General features: G+C 46.7%; 1 protein-coding gene across 1 annotated transcript; it reads right to left on the bottom strand.

The window, feature by feature from the left end:
* Positions 1-42: 42 nt before the first annotated feature.
* On the bottom strand, positions 43-24,957 carry NCF2 (neutrophil cytosolic factor 2). Its single transcript, XM_060276549.2, has 15 exons — positions 24,519-24,957; positions 23,195-23,277; positions 19,963-20,071; positions 19,162-19,296; positions 18,445-18,552; positions 17,182-17,241; positions 16,489-16,532; positions 15,493-15,634; positions 13,263-13,322; positions 10,753-10,831; positions 10,395-10,414; positions 5,386-5,531; positions 5,174-5,288; positions 1,966-2,128; positions 43-911 (listed from the first exon to the last, which is right to left on the bottom strand). The coding sequence occupies exons 1-15, from the start codon at positions 24,690-24,692 to the stop codon at positions 802-804; spliced, it is 1,548 nt and encodes a 515-aa protein (XP_060132532.2). The 5' UTR covers positions 24,693-24,957; the 3' UTR covers positions 43-801.
* Positions 24,958-25,235: the final 278 nt, after the last annotated feature.

Genomic DNA, 25,235 nt, shown 5'->3' with positions numbered 1-25,235 from the left:
TCATGATTTCTTTAAGTCTGAGTGGTAAGACAGACACACACATTAAAGAACAATGCAGTTTTATTGAGAAAATGACAGAACTGCAGCTTTTTGTGGAAACTTCGAACATCTAAAAGTGACTGAGAGCTGTACTGCCTTTCAAGGATTTATTAAGCATTTCAAAATGTAGCTATCATTCTGGAAAGGCATTGCAGAGTAACTGAACCACTGATGATTAATCACCTGGAAGCTGAATTCTTGCAAACTAACTTTTCAAGTCTGTTAACTGGGATTCCCAGGTTGTATCCCAGAGACACACATGCAGTTAAGAAAAACCACCAAAACTCTTTTGCCGCAGGACATGAGAGGCCTTGTAGCTTCTCCTGCACCTTTTGTTTCATCTTGAATAAGGTGCCCTGATAAATAAGGTGTTACAGCAAGAGGATGCAGAACAGACTTCAGAAGCCAAGGGGGATTCATCTTAGAGAAGTTAAAGCTGTGTGCATGTCCTCTGTAGACAGTGACTTGGGAACCCGTGCCAGAAACTGAAATGGACAACCATGTTGTCTGCTATTGCTGTAACCATTATGACTGGTCATAGAAGGATGAACCCAACAGTTTTCTCATATAACCAGTTTGGCTCATGTTTTAGCTAGGAGATATGTTAAAAAACCCAGTGCAGACCTCAATGGATATTCAAGAAATAAGATAAATCAATCCCTAGAAGATTCAGCGAACATGGATTAAATGTCTTATGACATTCCTGCCTTCAGAGGAAAACGCATTGGGGTCCTCTTGGTTCTTTGTGGGGTTTTGAGCTTGTTACACTGTAGAAAGAGATTTGGGGTCTTGGCTGCTGTCTTCTTCAACAAAGGCTTTGGGGAAAATGCCAACTTTTCCATTGCACTCCCCTTCCAGCCACTCATCATTCACTAGAAGATGAAATAACATTGTGTTAGAGTCACAAACTTAATCCATTAATGGGCAAGAATCAGGAAGAGATGGAATGTAAAGAATCCAACCAGAATGTGCAGTGCCTTTGAGAAATGCAACCAAGATGTAAAGGAGAATGGATCACCTGTGCCTCTCATAGTTTTGTAGCAGAGGGAATTTTTGAAGGTACGACTTCTCTTATCCCAACATGACAAGTTGCACTTTATCAGCTGTTTCACAACTCCTGAAGGTACAGAGGTCGTGACCCCTCTTGCTGACCTTTCATGTCAGAACAAGGACTGGGAATAATGGAGAGCCAGGTCATCTGCTCAGTACAGTCATACCTCCTGTTGCGTCCACTTCAGGTTGCGTCTTTTCATCTTGCGAATGCGGACAACCCGGAAGTGTTTACTTCCAGGTTTCGCTGCATGTGCAGAAGCGCTCTATCGTGCTTTGCACGTGCACAGAAGCACCGCTCTGGTTGCAGACTTTTCGGGGTGAGAACGGCACCCCGGAACCGGATCGTGTCCACAACCAGAGGTACCACTGTACTTGATACTCATAAGGGACTAAGAATTATAACTGTGTTTTTGTAAAGCAGTTAAGTAGGAACAGACTAACCATCTTCATCTGTTAACATTGCTACATTTGTTTAGCAAGACTTGACTAGGGTACAAAAAAGGACTGGTGGGGCTGTTAAAAGAACTAGTGGCAAATACCAGTGGCACCAGCACCACTTTCTGAAAGAGCTCTTGACCCTAAGGAAGAGGTCTTCTGCATGGTTCTTGGGTTTGGAAACCTCGATACACATGCCTGATACAGGTCACAACCTTCAAGTACTGCATGTTCACACTCTTGAAGAAAACACAGCGAATATAGCAAATTATAGGTTAGAGTTGATTCTTCAAGAAAATGAATTTGCATCCTTGAAGTTCTTTCAATATATGGAGTTATGGCAACTTTTGCGTAATGTCCCTAAAACAAAGGAATTGTGTAGGGTGGTAGATCCCCCATGTATGGTTAGTAAGGTTCTCTGATTTAGGGTTAGTTTACCTTTAGCCAGAACCAGTATTGTCTCCCCCTGTTGGAATTCCAAGTCCTCTGGCTGGCTGGCTTCATAAGTATACCGTGCTACAACCTGTTTGGCATCTGTCTGTTTTGTTATCTTCTGCTCAGCCTCCTTTCCATCTTCCATATTTAGATCGTCCTTTCCTGCCTGGTGTAAGAAACAGCCAGCTCAAACATCTCTCTAGCCATTTCCTTAATGAGCAGTACGTTAAAAACAAACAAGCCTCCCATGTTCTTCATATCTATCTAATATTGCAACTGGAAAATCTTCATCAGGGTTAACAGAAATTAAGTCATTCACAGAGCCAGTATTAGGCCTCCTCTCTCATGTTTTCACATGGATATCATGTTTGTATGCTGAAGTTCAGCAGAGTCCTGAACTTTTTTTAGAGGGGTTGGTGCAAACGGTTTGGAAACACCAGGTGTGTGAGGCACACTTCCATCCCTTCAAAGCAGGAAGGAAGGGCTGTGTTTACAATGGGCAAGAGAGAGCTACCTCCTATCAGAGGAGCCTGCCCACTATGCTTCTGTATGACTCTCTGTTCTGGGCATTCAGATAATGCCTTGTTGGGAGTGATCAAAATATCAAGTTGTGTGCAACGGATTTACCTACCTGCAGGGGGATCTGACAGAAAAGGTCCCAAGTCCAGAGCAATGAACTCTGCAGAAAAATCCATCTGTCTCGCGAGACAATGGATTGTGCCTCCAGGGGTGAAGTCAAACGGCTGAGTTAGCAGCAGCAAAGTGTGGGCAGTGTGTTTGGAGATCCTGGGCTGTCCAGACGGCAAGACCACTCTCTTGGCCTTGCTGATGTGGTCCAAAGGAAAGCAGAGCAATTACAGTATCTTTGACACCAGCTTGGCTACAAGAGATGCTGGAAGGAGGCATACAAGGTGCCACCCAACCATCTTAGATACTGTGGATTTGTGTAGGGTTTACTCCTTAGCCTTTCTTTCTCCCGAAGATGTCCCACAAGGCAGCAGAAGCGAGAATCAGATGGACTACCTTCCCAGGTGAATGAGCCCCACCTGCGTCTCACCTCCCTCTACAGCACATGCAGAAACCACATGGAAGGGAGGTCCCTAACTCAAGCCCTCATCTGGTTTAGCCAGCCGGTCAAAGCTGTTCCCTGGGGTCTGGCTGCTGTCACATGCTGACAGCTTCTAGGAGTTTGGGAATTACTGGAACAAATAAGATGGAGTATTTGTTTTCTTGGGGCTGTTTGTAACTATGATATGAGGTCTTTGAGCAGAGGCTTGACAGCCATCTGTCAGGAATGCTTTGATGGTGTTTCCTGCTTGGCAGGGGGTTGGACTGGATGGTCCTTGTGCTCTCTTTCCAACTCTATGATTCTATGAGCCAGTTCTAAGATTTCCTAATTTTACAATGCAGATCAGAGCTTAGAAGAGAACTCCAAAACCTCAAACCCACTTATGAATATGCTATTCGAATACAATTCCACTCTTAATTTTATATATTTTATCATTTGCAAGCCTCATCCCACTTCCATGTATCCCACCTTAGTCGCAATTGTATGGGCAAGGGAGAAGGCGAGTTGTGTAGAAATACTGGTGTGCTGATGAGGGGAAAGAGGTGAGAGTTGCTAAGAAGGCAGCAAACAGCACAACACTTCTACCATCCTTGCCATCTCCTGGTCCCTTGCTGTGCAAAATGTGCACCAAACCTCTATAGGTTCATACTTATTGAGGGGATGATTGTCAATTTCTTTCACACACAAGCTGTAGAGTCCAGAATATTCCTGGAGTGCCGGCCACCAGATAGGAGCTCATTTTTACTGATGGCTTTGCAAATCTCTTGAGATTTATATCCAGGACTATTCTGCCCCGTGGAAATACAAATGTCAGATCAAGAAAATAAATCTTGTGCTTTAAAGAGTCATATGCTTTTGCCTAATGACTGGGATCCAAACAACTGTGCAGCTAATAGTGCAAGACCAAGGCAGCAGCTTTAGGCTTGTATTAAATAGAAACTTCCTGCCATGCCAGATGGCAACTTCTTTCCAAAATACTTTCAGTCCAGTAGAAATCAGAAGTTCAACTGGACATGCCCATTCATCCATTTTGGATCTGTGTGTAGTTTTTATGCATGTACTTTGCTCCTTTTTCCACCCTGAACTGCAAACAGAGTGTTTTATTCAGTGAAGGCAGGGTGATGGCAAGCAGGAGAAGAGGTAAGGCAAAGGTGATTTTTAGTACTTTTGTATCCTGCAGGTGGGATGCGGGTGGCGCTGTGGGTTAAACCACAGAGCCTAGGGCTTGCTGATTAGAAGGTCGGCAGTTTGAATCCCCACGACGGGGTGAGCTCCCGTTGCTCGGTCCCAGCTCCTGCCAACCTAGCAGTTCGAAAGCACGTCAAAGTGCAAGTAGATAGATGGGTACCGCTACAGCGGGAAGGTAAACGGCGTTTCCGTGTGCTGCTCTGGTTTGCCAGAAGCGGCTTTGTCATGCTGGCCACATGACCTGGAAATTGTACGTCAGCTCCCTCGGCTAATAATGCGAGATGAGCGCGCAACCCCAGAGTTGGTCACGACTGGACCTAATGGTCAGGGGTCCCTTTACCTTTACCCTGCAGGTGGTATACACAGGTTTATTTTCACACACCTTTCTTTTTTCACAAAGGTTAGACTGAGAATCAAGTTGGCAGTGGTCATGAAGTGAACTTAGTTTGATTTGAACCCGGGGATTACACTTGGTACACACTCCACTGTGGGCACAGTTAGGGGACAAAAAATGAAAGCTATGCTGCAATTCTATCTGTTCCAATCAATAGACTGGGATATTTTCAAATATTTATCCACCAACATCACTGATGCCATCAAGTCAATTCAAAACTATAAAAAGCTAAATATAAGCAATGTTTAATTAAAGTGAATTTTTTAAAAAATAAAAAAGCCAATTATAAATATTAAAGTGCTTGTCAATTATCCCATTGCCACTGTTCTCGTAGGCCAGATTGCAGGAAGAAAGGAGGAAACAGGGCTTCTTCTTTTCTGAGTGACTGAGCATGAAAACACCTGCACATTTTGCTGAACTGCCTTAAGTAAAAGGGTTAATAGCAGTGACTGTGTTTTCTTTTTAAATAGAAGCTGGACTTTCAGCAAAGGGCTCTGAAATATTTTGGGGAAGTGGGCAGAGGTTGGTGACAGAATGCCTTCTGCTCCAGTATTGCCTACCTGCTCACTGCTGCACCATAATGTCAAGCAATTGTCCTTGGCATGACTCCACATGGTCTCCATCCTGCTATCTTCACTGAGCAGCACCAGTTCCTTGCTGTCTGTAGGTTGATAGCTGAACAACAGACAGCAGAAACAAGTGAATACAGAAGCATCCCTCTCTCCTCAGTAGAGGTGGATTAGCCAAAGGGAGGCCAGGGCACATCTCTTACCTCAGTTTCGTGTGCTGGGGGGAGAGTCCCAGCTTCAGGCACACTTTCTCCAAAAGGTTGCAGTAAGACATCTCAGGGCTCCCTTGCAGGGCTATGGTGTATTTGTAATGCACTTTGACAATGTAGGGGGTGTCCAGGCCAACGAACTGTAGGAGGAGGGAAATGGTACAGGAGTGCCAGGGTCTTTCAATTTTTCAAAAATAAGTTGAAATGTGTTCTCGGGATCCTATTCAGCAAAAGGTAAAGAGTAATAGCCATAATAATAGGCACCACTGAACAACAACAACAACAACAACAACAACAGGCATCACTGAAACCTGGTGGGATGAGTCTCATGATTGGAATGTAGTAATAGAAGGATACGATCTATTTCAGAGAAATAGACCAAACAGGAAAGGAGGATGAGTAGCGTTATACGTCAGGGATGTGTATACCTGTGAAGAGATCCAGGATTTAAAACTTCAAAGCCAAATTGAGAGTATCTGGGTGAAAATTAAGGGAGAGCAAAATAACAGTGATCTCATTGTGGGAGTTTACTATAGATCCCCAAGACAAACTGAGGACACAGATGATGCCTTCCTGGAACAGATGACCAGGCATTCAAAAGGAGGTGAGATAGTAGTAATGGGGGATTTCAACTATCCTGATATTTGTTGGATGTCAAACTCAGCCAAGAGCATAAGGACAAACAGATTCCTCACTGGCCTTGCAGACAATTTCATTGTCCAGAAAGTGGGAGAAGCAACAAGAGGATCAGCCATTTTAGATCTGGTCCTAACCAATAGTGATGACCTGGTTAGCGGGGTAGAAGTGGCAGGATCATGAGGTGGGAGTGACCATGTTCTTCTGGAGTTTATTATACAGCGGAAAGGAGCAACCAAGCATACTAAGACTCAAATTCTAGACTTTAAGAAAGCGACTTCAGAAAACTTAGGGAAACGCTGGGTGAGATCGCATGGACAGAAATACTAAAAGGAAAGGGTGTTCATGATGGTTGGGAGTTCGTTAAAAGGGAGATATTAAAAGCACAACTTCAGGCAATACCAATGAGACGGAAACATGGAAGGTGCCTAAAGAAGCCAGGGTGGCTATCTAAATAACTTTTAACTGAGTTAAGATTTAAAAGGGATATGTAGAAAAAATGGAAAAGGGGGGAAATCACCAGAGAGGAATTCAAACATATAGCCAGCACGTGTAGAGACAAAGTCAGAAAAACTAAAGTACAGAATGAACTCGGGCTCGCCAGAGAGGTTAAAAGCAACAAAAAGGGCTTTTATGGGTATGTCCGTAGCAAAAGGAAGAACAAGGAAACAGTGGGGTCACTCAGAGGAGAAGATGGAGAAATTGGAACAGGGGACAGAGAAAGGGCAGAACTCCTCAATGCCTTCTTTGCCTAAGTCTTCTCCAAAAAAGAAAACAATGCCCGACCTGAAGAATATGGAGCAGATGATTCAGCAGGGGAAACACAGCCCCAAACAAGTAAGGAGGTAGTACAAGAATACTTGGCTAGTTTAGATGTATTCAAGTCTCCAGGGCCAGATGAACTACATCCAAGAGTATTAAAAGAACTGGCAGAGGTGATTTCAGAACCACTGGCAGTAATCTTTGGGAATTCCTGTAAAACAGGCGAAGTCCCAGCAGACTGGAGGAGGGCAAATGTTGTCCCTATTTTCAAAAAGGGGGAAAGAGAGGACCCAAACAATTGCCGCCCAGTCAGCCTGACATCAATACCAGGAAAGATTCTAGAGCAGATCATTCAGCAAACGGTCTGTGAGCACCTAGAAAGGAACGCTGTGATCACTAAAAGTCAGCATGGGTTTCTGAAAAATAAGTCATGTCAGACTAATCTGATCTCATTTTTGACAGAATTACAAGCCTGGTAGATGAAGGGAACGCTGTGGATATAGCCTATCTTGATTTCAGCAAGGCCTTTGACAAGGTGCCCCATGATATTCTTGTAAAGAAGCTGGTAAAATGTGGGCTAGACAATGCTACTATTCAGTGGATTTGTAACTGGCTGACTGACCAAACCCAAAGGGTGCTCATCAATGGCTCCTCTTCATCCTGGAGAGAAGTGACTAGTGGGGTGCCACAGGGTTCTGTCTTGGGCCCAGTCTTATTCAACATCTTTATCAATGACTTGGATGATGGGCTTGAGGGCATCCTGAGCAAGTTTGCAGATGACACCAAATTGGGAGGGGTGGCTAATACCCCAGAGGACAGGATAACACTTCAAAATGACCTTAACAGATTAGACAACTGGGCCAAAGCAAACAAGATGAATTTTAACAGGGAGAACTGTAAAGTACTACACTTGGGCAAAAAAAATGAAAGGCACAAATACAGTACATGTGAAAAGGATCTAGGAGTCTTGGTAGACCACAAACTTGACATGAGTCAACAGTGTGATGCAGCAGCTAAAAAGCCAATGCAATTCTGGGCTGCATCAATAGGAGTATAGCATCTAGATCAAGAGAAGTAATAGTACCACTGTATTCTGCTCTGGTCAGACCTCACCTGTAGTACTGTGTCCAGTTCTGGGCACCGCAGTTCAAGAAGGATACTGACAAGCTGGAACGTCTCCAGAGGAGGGCAACCAAAATGGTCAAAGGCCTGGAGACGATGCCTTATGAGGAATGGCTTAGGGAGCTGGGTATGTTTAGCCTGGAGAAGAGAAGGTTAAGGGGTGATATGATAGCCATGTTCAAATATATAAAAGGATGTCACATAGAGGAGGGAGAAAGGTTGTTGTCCAGAATGCTTTGATGGTGTTTCCTGCTTGGCAGGGGGTTGGACTGGATGGCCCTTGTGGTCTCTTCCAACTCTATGATTTTATGAGTGCTTAATTTCTGAAACAAATGGTGGTGTACTGGGAACTCTGCCATGAGATGGAATCCTTGTACATTGAAAATCTAAAAAGTGTGCTCTGTCTATGCTCAGAGGCAACTTGTTATTTATTTACAATCTTTACAACACCATCCAATCGCAAAGTTCTGTGGAGAGCTCATGCTATTGAAATACAATGGTAGCCCATAGAAGCAAAGACTAAAAAAGGAAGTAGTAAAATCAGTATAGCTAAGGGCCAGTAAAAACAAAAAGCTCCTCACCTCACCTCTAAAAACCAGGGGAGCATCTCACAGTCAGTGTGTTCCTACCAAAAAGGCCTTCTGCCTCATAGACATGCACCACACCTGACTTGGCTGCCACATACAGCAAAGATCACCAGAAGATGGATAATGGAAACAAGACTATCTCTGTCCAGGTAGGTCGCAATTGGCATATCAGTCTAAGCTGCTAAAATGTGTTCAGAGGTCACTGGGGTCTCTATCACACTGCTGGGTTAAAAAGCACCTCTGGGTGGCAAACATGACCCTTTAGGGCAAGATTGGAGAACCTTTGACCCCCGCAAATCCCTTCAGCCTCAGTCAGGGGTAATGGTAACTGTAATCCGAGCAACATCTGGAGGAACACAAGCTCCCTATCCCTGCTTTTGGGGGCTGGGGGAGTAACAAACCCCATTAGAACCAATTGAATACCATCCACAAACGGCCATCTAGTCTGGACTGAGCCTCATCCAGTCTGTTACTGTGCTTGGGCACTGATTTAGCACACCCTGTGCAACACCTGAGTTTGATGAAAGAGAGAGAACACTTAGTGTCACTTGCATCTTGGTGACATCTCAGTTGAACTCTGGATGACCTCTTCCTGTGGTTTCAGGTATCTGTTAAAGGGCATGGGTGATAGAACAGAACCTTGTAGGACCCCAAAGCATAATTACTGGATGGGGTAAGGGAGGGGCTTGTTGACCACCAAGCCCACAGCTCTACCTTCTGTAGCTGGCCCTCCTCCAAGGAGCAGAACCACTGCAGAAAGTTACCTCCAACATGAATATTACAGTCCAGAGGAATATCCTGGTATGGCAAGCCATGGAGAGGTCAGAGAGAATCAACAGGCTTGTCTTTCCCACCCTTTCTCTCATGGCAAAGATCATCCCACAGGATGGCAAATCAGGCTTGAAAGCCAACTTAAATGGATCTAGAACATCAGTGAAAATCAAAGTTAGTTGACTGGTAATCCCTAAGGTTGTTATTTTAAATTTGGACTTCAAGGAAAATTAGCATGGTTAAAGGATGAGTGGCTGGGCTACAAAACCAAAGGTAACTGCAAGAGCTATTTCTTTGTATGCTATTTGTTTATCAATACAAAAGCTTCAGCCCAGTATACCTGAATGAGTGTCTCTACCCCCATCGTTCAACCCGGACACTGAGGTCCAGCTCCAAGGGCCTTCATTGCTCCAAGGGCCTTCAGTGTGGTTACAGGAACCAGGCAAATGGCCTTCTTGGTAGTGGCGCCTGCCCTCTGGAACGCCCTCCCATCAGATGTCAAACAAGTACAGTGGTACCTCTACTTACGAATAACTCTACTTACGAATGTTTCTACTTACGAATGGAGCTCCGTCCGCCATCTTGGATGCAGTTTAGATAGGATTTTTTCTACTTACGAATTTTTAGATAGGGTTGCTTCTACTTACGAATTTTTTCTCCCAATGCATTCCTATGGGATTCGACTTACAAATTTTTTCGACTTACAAATGTGCGTTCGGAACGCATTAAATTCGTAAGTAGAGGTACCACTGTACCGGTAAGCAACTATATGACTTTCTGAAGACATGCGAAGGCAGCCCTGTATAGGGAAGTTTTTAATTTTGATATTTTACGATTGTTTTATAATTTGTTGGGAATGCCCAGAATGACTGGGGCAACCCAATCAGATGGGTGGCTTGTTGTTGTTGTTGTTTACATATGGACACTGAACTATCAAACTTGAAATCAAAACTTTGGGACCCTTAGGTTTCCAGTTGGCCATGTTCAAATGCAGAGCGTGAGAACTCCCCAGCCCCAGCCCTGCCTCCTCTCTTTGTTTCGGCTCAGTTATGCATCAATATATCACACCAATTCTTAGGCTTGTGTCCCATGTCCAGAAGCTCACACTGCAAGCTGGTCATTTACCTGTGGTGCTCCTTTCTCATCTGGAAGAAAAAGAAGAGCAGTTTTGTGAAGAGGGAATAACCCAAAAAATGTGCCCGGGTGGTACACAGACAGTGGCTCTCAATGTGGTTTAGAACCATACAAAATTGGGGTTCTAAATCATGCAGAGAAGGCTCCCTACTTCAGAAACTTCACTTTCACTCCATCTCATAAAGAGTGATGGGCAAAGTGACGGGGAGAGAGGGAAGAGCTTAGTACATTTGTCCCTGCTTCCCCTCTTTCTGTGTAGTCTTTATACTTGTGCAGCGTGCCAAATAGAACTACTGTCATATATGCATTGGACCTTAGAAAGGATTCACTGTCTATCACTCCTACTTACCTGAGGGACACTTCTCAGGGCAATCTGGGGCAGCAAAGCTGGGTGGAGGAGGGATGTCAACATCTGCACCAATTCCTTGCTGTATGAAATGGAAACAAGTGTGACTGCCATGCACCTGTGCCTGGTGCAATTGCTGCACCCATCGCAGAAATGAGCAATGCAAAATACGCAAGGCAGCCCCTCTTTGTTGGAAGCGAAAGAGCAGGCAAGATTTGGAGTACCGTAACTCTGTAATATTCCACAGACAGAAAGTGTTTAACTTGATGGAAGAGTTTTAAACTTGAAACCTTGCCTAATCGTTCACCAACAAGTTATCCAGTTAACTATTTCACGAGCCTGTAAATGAGTTTATATTAGATCCTGCCTATTGGGTTCTGAGAAGAGGTTTTACATGCATAATCCAGTCACACACATTGTACTCATGCCATTCCTTCAAAAAGAGACCAGGTGAGCAGGCAATCATTTGACCCTCACTGTGCAGGGAGGGCTGAGTTCAAATCTCAGCTGTTCTTGGGCAACTTATTATCTTCCCAGGTGCTTTTCTTTGCCTATGGGTTTTACAAACAGGGAAACAAAAATATATATAAATTAAAATGTAAGTGTGCATAGCTGTCAACTTTCGGATTTGAAAATAAGGGATCAGCAGCCTCACCTGTCCCGGAAACAGTCTACGGTATATTTAACAATCCAGGATAGCAGCGGGAAATGGTGCTGGAATAAGGGAATTTCCAGCAAAAAAGGGGAAGGTTGACAGCTGTGGCTTGGAATAAGGGAGTTTCCCACAAAAAAGGGAGGGTTGACAGCTATGCGTTTATTGGTGACCAAAACTCTCCAAAAGTGCTTGACCGATTGCGTTGAAATTTGGACACAGCGTTGCATGCGCATACGGGAGTGTTTGCATATACTTAGATTACACAGGTGTCACCTGTGGCAGGTAAAACCCTGTTTTTCGCAAGCAGAGTGCCATCTGCTGGGCGTTGAAGTAACACACGCTATACTAAATGCATCACCAAGGAGAGGCTGCTGGAAGCGACTCCCTGGCGACTCCCGGATCCTGCTCATTCCCCGGCGGACCCTGCCAGGAGTATGCGGTACCGCCGGGAACATGCAGTAAGCGTGGGGGGGAGGGGGAGGTCGTGGTGCCGGGTGCATGGGAGTGGCTGCCCAGCGACTCCTGCTCCGATGGCGACGGCCGGATCCTGCTCCTTCCCCGGTGGACCCTGCTGGGAGTATGCGGTACTGCCGGGAACATGTGGTATGCAAGGGGGGGAGGGAGAGGTCAGGGTGCCGGGTACATGTGAACAGCTGCCTGGCCACTCCTGCTCCGACAAAGACGGCTGGGGTCTTTTGGGGGGAACTATGAAATGGGGGACAGGGGGGTCTTCTCTACATTCAATACAGCCCTGCTGTCTGTGTCTCACCTGCCAACAAAACTCACATCCAATCTTAGACTCAGCCACAGCAACGCGTGGCTGGGTACAGCTAGTATTAAATATAATGGTCTTATTATTGACATTTCAGAATACAGTATTTCCTCTGTAGCATTTTCCAAGATTATCTGTTCCTTGTACTTTATATTTGCTCCTGTGGTGATTTTGTATGTTTGCCTTATTTCTTTAGTGTTTTATAATTTAAGATGTACAGTGGTACCTCGGTTTATGAACACAATTGGTTCCGGAAGTCTGTTCATAAACTGAAGCGTTCATAAACTGAAGCGAACTTTCCCATTGAAAGTAATGGAAAATGAATTAATCCGTTCCAGATGGGTCCGCGGTGTTCATAAACCGAAAATTCATAAACCGAGGTGTTCATAAACCGAGGTTCCACTGTATAGGTTTTGTTTTATAAATGTGAAATTAAATGTCTAAATGTTAATTAAATGTTTCTGCAAAATCTGGAAGGTACTATCCAGAATAACAAGAGACTAGACCAGGGGTCAGCAACCTTTTTCAGCCATGGGCTGGTCCACCATCCCTCAAACCATGTGGTGGGCCGGACTATTTTTTTGGGGGGGGGGACGAATTCCTACGCCCCACAAATAACCCAGAGATGCATTTTAAAGAAAAGGACACATTCTACTCATGTAAAAACATGCTGATTCCTGGACTGTCTGCGGGCTGCATTGAGAAGGCAACTGGGCCGCATCCAGCCCATGGGCCTTGGGTTGCCTACCCCTGGACTAGACCAAATGATATATGGACAGTAAAGCAAAGTGTCCTTGTCATAACAGCAAAAGTGGAAATAGACATAGGATAAGTGGAAATGAGTGGTGTGCATATTCATCCATAATATTCAAGACACCTTACCTGTCCACTAATGTTACAACAGTAGCCATTTCCCTACCTGACATCTTTGGCGGGGAAGCACACAATGTTGGTGATGTTGGCACATGGGCGAATTGGGCCAGGGTTACAGAGGGAAACCAAACACACACTCCCATTTTTGGCAAGCAGCCTTGTATAAATTATCGTGTCAAGTTTTGCCCTAAGAATTAATATTTATTTTCTTACCTGGCCTGAAGAGAATTTCCTTTCCATTGGCTCTAGGAAGTTGCAGGGTATGATCCCTTGCTGTACAAAAAGCAAAACCAAGATATTGCTAGGAGACAGGATGGTGTCAGAGTTGTACATTGTGGGCAAAGAAAAGACTCCAAGACTGCACACAGGGGGCTCTTTCACCCCTCCAGATTTTGAATGGCAGCATTTTAACTTCACTGATTCACTCCATCAGGTCTAAGCAAGTCGTTTTACATGAAAAGTTGCCTGAAGGCGGTGAGAGGTGGCTGGGGTGGGGTGGGGATCTCAGAGGCAACTTCTCATACCCCCTTCGGATCTTTTACCTAATGTTTATGTAGTGCTTCCCTACTATGGAGAATCATGGAATTGTAGAGCTGGAAGAGATCCTGAGGGACCTCTAGTCCCACCCCCTGCAATTCGGACATCTCAACTAAAGCATCCATGACAGATGACCATTCCACCTCTGCTTAAAAACCTCCAAGGAAGAAGAGTCCACCACCTCTCATGGCAGTCGGTTCCACTGTTGAGCAGCTCTTACTGTCAGAAAGTTCTTCCTGATGTTTAGTTGGAATTGCCTTTCTTGTAACTTAAATCGATTGATTCAGGTCCTAGCCTCTGGAGCAAGAGAAAACAAGCTTGCTCCACCTTCCATGTGACAGCCCTTTAGATATTATGGCTATCATATCTCCTCATGGTCTCCTTAGCAGGCTAAACATACCCAGTTCTCTCAACTGTTCCTCTTAAGGCTTGGTTTCCAGACCCAACAGTTGATAAACTGTTGTATTGTGCAGCAGAAAACAGCCAAAATATGAACATGCAAAACCATGGGCGTAGGCAGGGGGGCAGGAGGGGGCAGTTGCCCCCCCCTAGAAGCAGGGCCGCTGGCCAGCCTGCCCCGCTGCCCGCCCGGTGCCGTCTCCCTTCTCCCTGGCTGGCAAAGCGTTTGGCTGGCTTTCCCTCCGCCCACCCCACAGCCAGCAAGGGAGAAGGGAAACGTCTCCCTTCTCCCTTGCTGGCTGTGGGGCGGGCAGAGGGAAAGCCAGGCAACCACTCTGGGGCTTTCCCTCCACCCGTCCCGGCGATCGCAGAGGGGGAGGAGGGGATCGGAGCAGCCCGATTTCGGGCTGATCCTGGCGCCCCCTCGCCCCTGCTGATCGCGGAGGGGGAGGAGGGAGTCGGAGCAGTCCGATTTCGGGCTGATCCTGGCACCCCCTCGCCCCTGCCATTCAAGGAAGGGGAGGAGGGGGTCGGAGCAGCCCGAAATCGGGCTGCTCCGTTCCCCTCCTCCACCTCCGCGATCGCCGGGGCGGGTGGAGGGAAAGCTGGCAAGGGAGAAGGGAGCTTTCCTTGCCCCACTGTGGCCCCTCCCCCCGCCACTTGGCCCCGCCCCTTGGCCCCCTAATTTTCATCCTGGCTACGCCCCTGTGCAAAACCCACCTGCAACTATGCTACCATATATTGATTGGATCTATGAAGGCAAGGGCGTACCCACCACGGGGCAAGTTAGGGCAGCTGCCCTACTCTAGAAGCAGGGCTGGTGGGCAGAGGCGGAGCACAGCCCGGCGGAGCACGAGTTCGCCATTCCCGCCGCGCCGCGCCGCACCCTCCCTCCAGCACCCTCTGGCAAGGCCAAGCGCGGCGGGGAACCAGAGAGCGCGGCGCGGTGGGCGGGAACGCTGAACTCGCGCTCTGCTGGGCTGGGCTCCGCCTCCGCCCACCAGCCCTGCTTCTAGGGAGGGGCACAGCCCGGCGGAGCGAGAGTTCGCCGTTCCCGCCCACTTTGTGGTCCCTCCCCTTCCGTGCCTTGGCCCGTCCCCTTGGCTCCCCCTAGTTTTGATCCTGGGTACACCCATGTATGAAGGCATGTCTCCTTTACATGGTGTCTAGGAGCAGAGCTGGGCACGAGATAACCCTATGGGGTGGTACTATTCTGTCTCAGAAGAATTAGTCCACATCAGAACTCAAGCCCACAGCACATTCTGAACCTCAAGCACTTTAGACTACCTGCCACTGTGCTGAGCCCCTATATCTGATGGAGCTCAACAGTGCCACCTAGTGCACATGTGGTTTTTCACCCCCTGCAGTGAATCCTGAGTAGACAGCTTGAACTGTTTACCGTAGTTCAAGACAACTAGAATCCAACCCCAGAATGGCACCAACAGTTCATGCCAGTGGAACAACAGTGCAGGTGTTCTCTGTAGAATTACCCTTGCTGGCCTTATACCTTCCCATTAAAGACAACAGTAGCCCAGTTGTCTTTCGCCTTCTTCAAGACAAAAACAATGTTTCCAGGAAGGACTCCAAGTTCCGCTGCTGTTTCTGGTATGAATTCGTACAGGACTCTGTGAGGTTCTCCTTGCAGGGCCCTGCATGACAAATCAGCTGACAGTTTCATCATCATCATCTGATTGCTTTAGTGCACATCCCAACAGTGAGCTAGGTGTGGGGGGCATAGCTGCCAAGTTTTCCCTTTTCTCACGAGGAAGCCTATTCAGCATAAGGGAAAATCCCTTAAAATAAGGGATAACTTGGCAGCTATGGTGGGGGGGGGAAATAGTCAGGTGGCTGCTTTCTTTTGTTATGCACATGTGCCCAGAAGTCACCTATTTATATTGTTGAAACAGCCTGTATTAAACAGAAAATCCTAAGTGGAATAGTTTGTGCAAACATCCCAAGCGTAGACTATTGTATTTCAAAAGTTGTATTTCATATCACTAGTGTTTGCTAGTTTGGAATGTTTTATGAATGAAGCAAAAAAGGGTGGGGGGGATAAAATGTGTTTCTGTTAAGATGGTGTAGATTCATAAGTCCAGATCCAAATCAAGTATTTGTCTGAGACCAATAACTTTTGGCTGTGCAACTGAGCTTCCCCTCCCTCTTTTCTCCCCATGCATCTCCCATGTGGCCCCTAAATCAATTATGGTGGTTCAATCAACTCTCTGGAGCAGAGTTGGGGAGGGTGGGGGGGGGGGACACGCAGGAAGAGGAGAGGGAGAGGAAGTTCCATTGCAGAAATGGAAGTCCTTGTGCTAACGGAAATATTTTGTCAGATACCACCCATACACTCAGAATGAAGACATCCAGACTTCACAGTGCTGTACTCAGTTCTAAACAGATTTTGGGGTTTATTTTCTCTATTCCTTATCTAGTCATAGGAGAGCAAAATCTCCTGTGAATCACTTTGTGAATGCTGGGGTTCTCTGCAGTTTATTGATCTTACCTGAGGCCTTCTGGTGATTTTAGTCTGGGAGGTGGTTCTGATGTCTGCAAGCAACATATTTTAGCATTAACCTCTCCTATATACAGTACTGCAGTTAACTTTAAAGTCAGGCCCTGTGTTCAGAATCTATCTGGGCTGAAGAGAGATGCAAGTGTTTCAGACTAGAGTGGGGTTGGGAGTTTTGACATTGCTACCAAGGCCAGCCCAGGACGTTCTGCTGCCTGAGGCCAGAGCCAAGATGGCATCCTCCCCTTTTCCTTGTACAGAAGCTGGCTGGACTAGCAGCTGGATCTTACTTCAACACTGGCAGCAGGATGGCACCTCCCACTGCATCTCAAGGGCAGCAGGCTAGTAGTTTAGGTGGTGCATTGACACCTACTACTCCGCCTGGCAACCACTTTCTGCCCACTCTGACAAATGCTGCGGTGCATCACAGAGCAACACAGCTGAGCAACACAGGCGCACACCCAATGCTTGCTGGAGTGTGTGTGGCCTGTGCTGCCTGCCTCTCTGTCTGAAAACTTGATCAGGGATCTTTCCCAGTGCTGCTGCCTCCAGTTCATTGACAGTAAGACTGTGGATACATTACAGCTTAAATCACAGCCAGGTCATTCTTTTTCTCAATTCAGATTGAAGCTGGTTTGGGGGGAAGTGCATCAAAATGTTCTGTCATAGAAAAGTCCTCTGTCTTACCTGAGGCTGAAGAGGCGCAAAGCCTGAAAACTCATCATTGTCAACCACAGAAGCCACAACCTGGAGTTAGGAGGAGGAGGAAGAACATGCTTAATAGCTTTATTCACACTGGTAATGTCAAATGGTTTATGCTCTCTTAATCTAGTTTTCCGCTAGGCTGCTCATATTAACCTCCTGAGTGCCTGCACCTTCAGCACTACATAGATAAAAGTAATTATTAGCAGGGTTCCCAATTTCTCTCCTTTGTTAGGGACTCACTGAAGTTTTATTTGACCCTGGCATTCCTTGCCAATAAGCTGAATTCCTTCAACCCCCTGCAATGCAGGAATTTCAACTAAAGCATCTATGGCAGATAGTCACCCAACCTCTGCTTAAAAACTTCCAGTGAAGGAGAGTCCACCACCTTCTGAGTCTGTTCCACAGTCAAACAGCTCTTACTGTTAGAAAGTTCTTCCCAATGCTTAGTCGGAATCTTCTTTCTCGTAACTTGAAGCCATTGGTTGGGGCCTAACCTCCACAGTAGGAGAAAACAAGCCTGCTTCATTCTCCATATGACAGCCCTTGAGATATTTGAAGGTGACTTTCATATCTCCTCTCAGTCTCCTCTTTTCCAGGCTAAACATACCCAGCTTCCTCAACTGTTCCTCATAAGGTTTAGTTTCCAAACCCTTAATCATCTTGGTTGCCCTCTTCTGCACACCTTCCAGTTTGCAAATATCCTTCTTGATTTGGTGCCCAGAACTGGGCACAGAACTCCAAGTGTGGTCTGACCAAGGCAGAATAGAGAGGTGCTATTACGTACCTTTATCTAAATACTAGCAGGAAGGAGAGGAGAGGGAAATCCCATTGGGCAAGTGGAGCTCTGCTTATTTGAGCAACACAATAAAATCACAATTTAAAAACTTGCACACGCTCTTTGAATTGAATAGTAAAAGGAGGATTCCTATCTGAAAGCGTTATTTTTTTCTTATTGTGGTGTGCTTTTGAAAAATATTTTATTATAAAATTATAGTTCCAGTTAGTTGCTGACGTTTCAGACAGCCTCTGTAGCTGTTTCTTTCACGGGGATTTGGTTGTGGCTGTCTCCATGCTACGAGAAGCTTCACTTGCTGATTTCTGCATCAAACTACTGTTAAAGGCACCAGAGCAGGCCGGGTTGTGTTAATCTAGACAGCTGGCAACTCTATTACTGTCTAACATGAATGACCTTTTAGGAATACAAGTGAAATTTGCTTGCACTTCTGCCATAGATTAACTTCCTACCATAGATTTCCCTAAGTAATCTTTCTTCTCCAGCTGTGCCACTTGCTTCTCATTTGGCCGAAACAATTTCCCTTCAGGAATCACAAAGGGCTGAAAGAATCTTTGCTTCTGCAACACACAAACAAAAGTCAATCACTTCACCATTTTCCAAGGCCACCTGCTAAAAAAAAAACATGGTTTAATAATCCAGCATGCTTTGTCCAATATTTGTGTACCAGGCTTGTTACACATAGGATAGTGAGGGGGCCATATGATAGCCCAGCCTCCCCCAACCTGGTGCTCTCCAGATGTGGTTGAACTTCTTCCCTGACAATTGCCCATGCTGTCTGAAGCTGATGGCAGTAGGAGTTGCTGCAAAATCTGGAAGGTACTAGATTGAGGAGCACTGTTATAGTCATTATTCTAACGACCAAATACAAAGAAAGACTGGATTCCTATGCAACTTTAAACAGTCGTACAGTAGACAAAATTTCAAAACACAGCATTTCCTCACTTCTGCACAACTATTTCCCCCAACAACATACATATTTTGATGGGATGGCCAGGTCTCAGGGTTCAAAATGCAAGTTTCAGAAACTGTTTCTTGATCCCCAGAGCAAAGCGATGCATTGCTACCTTCTTAAATGGAACGTTCACACAATACACCACCTCAAAAGTTACAAAGCCTTTGGATTTTGAGCCTAGGCTAATTGATTGCCGTTTCCTTCATTTTCTTACCAGGAGGGATTCCATGGCCCTGTCGATTTTGTTGTGACGGGTTTCGCTCTTCAGTTTCATTGCCCTTGCCAGGTGCTCCTCCGCCTTCTTCCAGTCCTCCAGCTTGGAATGCGCAAGGGCTTTGTTGTATAACACCTGTTGGGAAAGGGGCAGGAGTGCCAGAGAATAACAGTCTGAACCTAATCACATCTCCTTGGATGGAGTAGCAGGTAGAATGCTGAGAGGACCTGGGTTCAAATTCCTGAAGCTAACAAGATGCCTTTGGGATGGTCTCTCACCCAGAGTGAGAACAGTATTTGTTGAATACAACACCAGTCCAGAGCCTGGACTGATGGACTTTCACTCACAGTTACCTGCCTGAGGAATGGGGGGATGGGCAGGCAGAAGAGGTATGGGGCAGGAGGATGATCCAGGGGAAGGGATGAGCAATTTGTGGGGTTCTGAGTTTGCCAATGAAGAAATAAGCTTTCAAATGCTTGTCTTTGGGCTTGGACCCTCGCAGGGTTGAGCTCATTGGAAGAAGACAAGAGACAAATAAAATAACTGATTTTAAAAAGCAAAATAAAAAAAATTCCTTCAGTAGCACACGAAAGCTCATACCAAAATAAAAACTTAGTTGGTCTTTAAGGTGCTACTGAAGGAATTTTTTTATTTTGCTTCGACTCAGACCAACACGGCTACCTACCTGTAACTTTAAAAAGCAGGTAAGCTTAGGATGGAAATATGCTAAAATTGAGGCACCGTCCACTGAGCCAGTTGGCTGCTTCCTGTGGGGTTTGCTTCCTCAAACCCCAAACTTACCTCACAGGCAAACAACCTAAACTGCAGGCCTAGGATCTTGTAGTCTATGAGGTTGTTCCCTCGCAGCTGAGCAAATGCCTCTTTCAAGTCATTAATGGCTGACTCATACCTGGAAAGCAAGGAAGGAGAGGAAGTACTTCTTAACAAAATGACAGGATATTTTGACGATCCTCAGAAGTGCTTTGGTTGGGCCAGCTTAGCCTAGCGGTTACTTCGGAACAATCTTTACAGATTCACCGATTGCTTAGCGGCAGTTCCATACCCCGCGGGCGCTGTCTGGCTTTTTAAAAAAAGAAAAAAGAAGAAGTGCTTTTGTTCATTCTAAGACAATTGTTCTAATTATTCTTTTTTATTCACATCGTAGGGCATGCTATAAAGGAGGTTTCTCTCTCTTTTTCCAAGTTACATTTTTTCTGTGATTGTGATATTGAGTATTAAAGGTTTTTATGAATTAATTTTTTGTATATAGTTAACATTTAAACAACAACACACAATATAGTGCTGAAGCTGTGTGCGCTCTGAATTTGCTGGGCATGGTTTTGTATACTGGGCTGCTGTCTTTTCAGAATATGCAACTTAGCATCTTTTTAGAGTGCATAATTTTGTTTTGGTTTGTATGTTACAGATTTCCCTTGATAAAGAGCTTCATCTAAACATGTTGGAAACCATCTCTATTTATCCTATATAATAAAGTGCAAGTGTCTCTGCGTCCAGTATTCCCTGTGTCCCTGGGTTTGCGCTACTGCGCATGTGCCCCACGGACATGGGGACTGGACGCACAGAGCCCAATCCTCGCGCACTCCCCGTCCCCGCGCACTCACTCGCACCCTCGAGCGCGGGGGGGGGGGGCGGAATGCGGTTCTCTCTCCCTCAACGGCTTCCCCTCCAAACCGCCTCGCCTCCCGACTAACGGCGCGAGGTGAAGAGGGAAAGGGACCGCGAGGGATTGTGACGCGAGCGCGCGATGGAGCTGCCGTTCCCCATCCCCACCCCACCACCACCGTTCCCCACCACCACCCCATTGCCGCATCCCAACCCCTCCCCCCACCTAGCGGTTCAGATAGCCGTAAAAAGAATGAGGCAAGGCGGGCTCGGCTCTGGGTGGGTTGGGAAAGGCGGGAGGGCATGCGTGCGCACGGCGGGAGACGCGATGTCGGGGGAAGCACACAACGGACGCAGGGACACAAACAGCCTAGAGCGCAGTGGGAGGGGCTGGAGAGTCCCGAGCCTCTGGGATGCAGCAGTGCTCTGTAGGACTTTGAATCCTCCTCCTGCTGCCGTGGCTCGGCGTCTGGAACTGGCTGCTGCTGCTGCTGAACCACCGACAAAGCACCCAGCAGCGCCGCGTGGAGCGCCCCGAGCCACGGCAGCAGGAGGAGGATTCAAAGTGCTACAGAGCACTGCTGCGTCCCAGAGGCTCAGGACTCGCCGACCCAGCAAGCCTCCTCCTCCTCTGCCTCCTCCTCCTCCTCCTGCCGCGGCTCAGCACCCTCCCCGCTAACGTGCAACTCTGAGGAGGCTATACGCACCTCTCCTAAAAAAATCGACACCCGCTGCCTCACGCTGCGTGGGAAATGCTTTTTGCCCCTGGGTCCCTTCCCGCTCTTTTCTGGCGCCAAATGACAATTATGATGTATTTTAAGAAGAAAATTTAATAAAGATGAAATGCAAAAAATATCATAAACTGTCCCATTAACCTTGTAGGGCAGAGCTTTCCAAACTTTTCATGTTGGTGACACACTTTTTAAATATGCATCAATTCACGACACAGTAATTCAGTTTTACTACAAACCGGAGGTTAAACTAACCCCTTTCCAGCTCTAGAAGGAGCACAGAGAGCATTTGTGCAACACACCTACACCATAGCTGCCAAGTCCCAGTTAGAAAAATATGGGATCAGCAGCGCTGACACCGGAAATCGCTTCTATGCATGTCCAGACATGCATAGAAGCAACTTCTGGTGCCAGCGCTGCCCGATTTCCGGTGCCCAGACATGGGCAGAGCGGCACCGGAAGAAATCCGGGGGAATTACGGGATATTTCGCCATTCGGGATGACAGCGGGAAACGGCTTTAAAAACGGGGGTTTCCCAGGGAAAACGGGAGACTTGGCAGCTATGACCTACACACTGCAGCCGACACACTAACGTGTCACAACACCCAATTTGGAAAGCTCTGTTGTAGGGTATTACATTACATTATATCTTCCTATGTACATAAAAGGGTAAGGCCAGGGGTCGGAAAACTAAGGCCCACTAAGGATCTGGTCCAATTGCCTTCAGGATCCAGCCCGCAGACTGTATATGTATCAGCTTGGGGATTCTGTTCGTTCGGGATGCGCCATTTCTTTTCTGCGCCATTTCCCCCCTCCCTCCCACACACCGCCGCGTGCCTCCTCCCTTCCTCTTCCTGGCTTCTCCCCGCCATGCCTAGAGGAGAAAGGGGGCTGGGCTGAACTGGCTGAGTGCCATTTTAAGCAGCCCCTCTCCGGAGCCAGCCCTTTCGCGCCGCCCTGGTGCTCCTGTGGGCCAGAGAGGGGAGTGGACGAGCTCCCTCTGCCTACCCACGAGAAGCAGAAGCAGCAGTGGCGGTGGTGGCAGTGGCAGCCCCTGGGAAGGTAAGCGCAGCGGCTGGGGGTAGGGAGGAGGATTACTTACCCCCTTCGCCTCTTCTCCCACCCCCCCCCCGGGTGCCACTTCTTCGGCCCGCCACAAGGTCTGAGGGACAGTGGACCGGCCCACGGCTAAAAAAAATTTGCTGACTCCTGGGTAAGGCTGTTGTCATGCAGCAGTTCATGTGGCTGCCCAGAGGTGGTCATGATAACTCCAGCCTGAGGAACTGCAGACCAGTGAGCAAGCGGCATGGGTGGCAAGCAGACCAGGGGAGGTGCTAACTGAGGAGGAAGGTACTGTAGTGTGAAGGGCATCCCCCTCCACTGAACAGACCTGCAGCAAGCTTTAATGGTAGACGGAGTTGGGGGTGAGCAGTGAGGGAAATGTAACAGGAGGGAGGTGGGGTCCTTTGTGGGGGATGGCCAGTTGGCAATGTGGCAGGTGAAGTTGGTGAGTGCAGCAAGCAGAGGCACCATCCCCTAGTTTTTAATTTGTTTTTAACTATGAAAATGTTTTTATTTTTAACTGTATTTGGTTTCTTTTGCTTTGTTTCTGCTTTGTTTTTTGCTGCCCAGGGCTCCTTTGAGAGGAAGAGCCAGGATAGAAGATAATAACAACTCACATTTCCATCTGGTAAGCCACAGATCCTCGGTGGAAGTAGGCCACTGCTAAGTGTTTGTCGTTGTTAATGCTTCTGGTAAGAGCCTGAAGGAAGCAGACGTTATGAAGAAATAGGCATGATTTCTGACACACACAGTGTTCCCGACGGGTGTCCAACACTGGAGTCGGCCACATCAGTGACCTCCAGCCTCTACTCACAACCTGCCAGGTTCCACCCGGGACCCTCAGTTTTCTAGCTCTTTCTGTTATTGCACCTAGCAGGGCAGTATTGTTTTGAAATCAAAACCCAGCAACTCTGTGTTTGGGTAGGCAGTTCAAAAATGCATTGCGGACCTGAACTAGCCAGTCATCCTCTGAGTCAAACCTGCAAGGTTTCTCTTGTGCACCCTTTTATGCAATTTCCTGTTTTACAATTAGATTTGAAATATCTGCGGCAGCTCACTTTTACAGCACTGGCTGGTGGGTGCAAGGCTATTACAGTGCTCCACACTTCAGCTTCTGAACAATCGGTGAACTTTACAATTGCAGCTTTTGTGGTTTCACTGGCCCTGTACAATTACTCTGACCACCATGCTGGGCCTGAGCCTGTCCCTAATTCTAGGAACTTCTGAGGAAGTGGTTGAATGGTGTGACAGTTTGGCTCATAATAATATAATATTTAATCAATCATCTTTATATAGCGCTGTACTCTTTCAATGTTCAAATCACAATGTAGTGTTTCATAATTAATATGCATCATAATAATTATATCTATATTGTGCCCTTTGCTCAAAGTGTACAGGATTCTATCTTTACCACCACCTCCCAAGATTTAGTTTTTGCAACCACCCTGTGGCATAGGTTAGGCTGAGATAAAATGAATAGCCCTAGATCACCCATTCCTGCAAGTAGAAAATTAACAAATCAAGGAGACAGTTACGCTAAACCTCCGCCCCGACCTGCTAGCTTACTACATGCAGGGGAGGTTTATTTGTCTGTTTTGAAAAATCTACAGCCAAAACCAGTACAATCCTAAATTCTTATTTGGTATAATATGTAGAAGAATACCCAGCTGTTTTTAGGAAAGAAAGTCCAGTCACTTGCCAGTTAAATCAACTGCAACTCAGAACTGCCGTAATAAAAAAATGTGAAACTTTTACTTTGTTCTCTGCTGGCTTTTTGCGAATCCCTCTCCGTGAAAGTTCTTTCAATATGTCCTCAGCTAGAGCAGCAACCCACCAGTTACCGGTTGCTAGGGTTTTAATAATAATAATAATAATAATAATAATAATAATAATAATAATAATAATCACCCCCTGCACAACATTAAGACATGCCCACTTTACCTGCTGGGCTTCCTCCAAATTCCCCATGATCAGGTGGATGCAGCCGATGTTAAAGCAGATTTTGGAAGAAGGCTTCTGAACGGCAGTGAAGGCAGCCAGGGCTCCTGGCCAGTCTTTGCGATCTGCCGCAGAGACACCCTCGCTCCAGAGGCGGATGGTCTCCACAAGGGACATGGCCAAGGTGCGCCTTGAAGGGATCCGGGGGGGGGGGAGGGCAGGCGATGTTCCCGATGCCCCTCTGGTCCCCTTGCGTCCTGGACTTTCTGCCAATGTGCGCAGCCTGCTCTGTAGCTCTCCCTCGGCAAAGACCTTCGGTGAGTGTCGTAAACAGATCAGGAAGTCTCTGCACTCAACTAATATCCGAAATGGGCCTGAAGTGATGTAATACCAACTGGCTTTCTGAGGCGAAGCAAAGCAGCTTTCTAAACAGAGCCCTCTCTGTGCAGGTTGGCTTAGGCATGGTGCACTTTCTGAGAGTGACTCCTCCCCTTCCAGCTACAGTCATGCCTCCCTTTTTCTGAATTTCACTTTCCTAAGATCTTAATAATAAGAAAAAATAGACGGTGCCTCTGCAGATTCCCCTCCTGCCTGTGAGAGCTGTGTTTGTACTGACTAGTACTGCTGCCACCTCCGTTTTGCACATCCATGCTGAGTTCACAGCTGAGGTGACATTTGAACTCAGGGCTTCCAGGCTCACAGCACACACTCTTTGCCGCT

This window comes from Zootoca vivipara, chromosome 7, assembly GCF_965207765.1.
Source record: "Zootoca vivipara chromosome 7, rZooViv2.hap1.1, whole genome shotgun sequence".
In the NCBI taxonomy this organism is placed as follows: Eukaryota; Metazoa; Chordata; class Lepidosauria; order Squamata; family Lacertidae; genus Zootoca; species Zootoca vivipara.
This window is presented reverse-complemented; position numbering and strand designations above follow the sequence as displayed.

Coding starts and splice junctions, on each gene's coding strand:
- NCF2 (XM_060276549.2), bottom strand. CDS start 24,692: ATGTCCCTTGTGGAGACCATCCGCCTCTGGAGCGAGGGTGTCTCTGCG. Junction 17,242..18,444: donor ATTACTTAGGGAAATCTATG/GTAGGAAGTTAA, acceptor TCCTAACTCCAG/GTTGTGGCTTCTGTGGTTGA. Junction 10,415..10,752: donor CCCTGAGAAGTGTCCCTCAG/GTAAGTAGGAGT, acceptor TTTTTCTTCCAG/ATGAGAAAGGAGCACCACAG.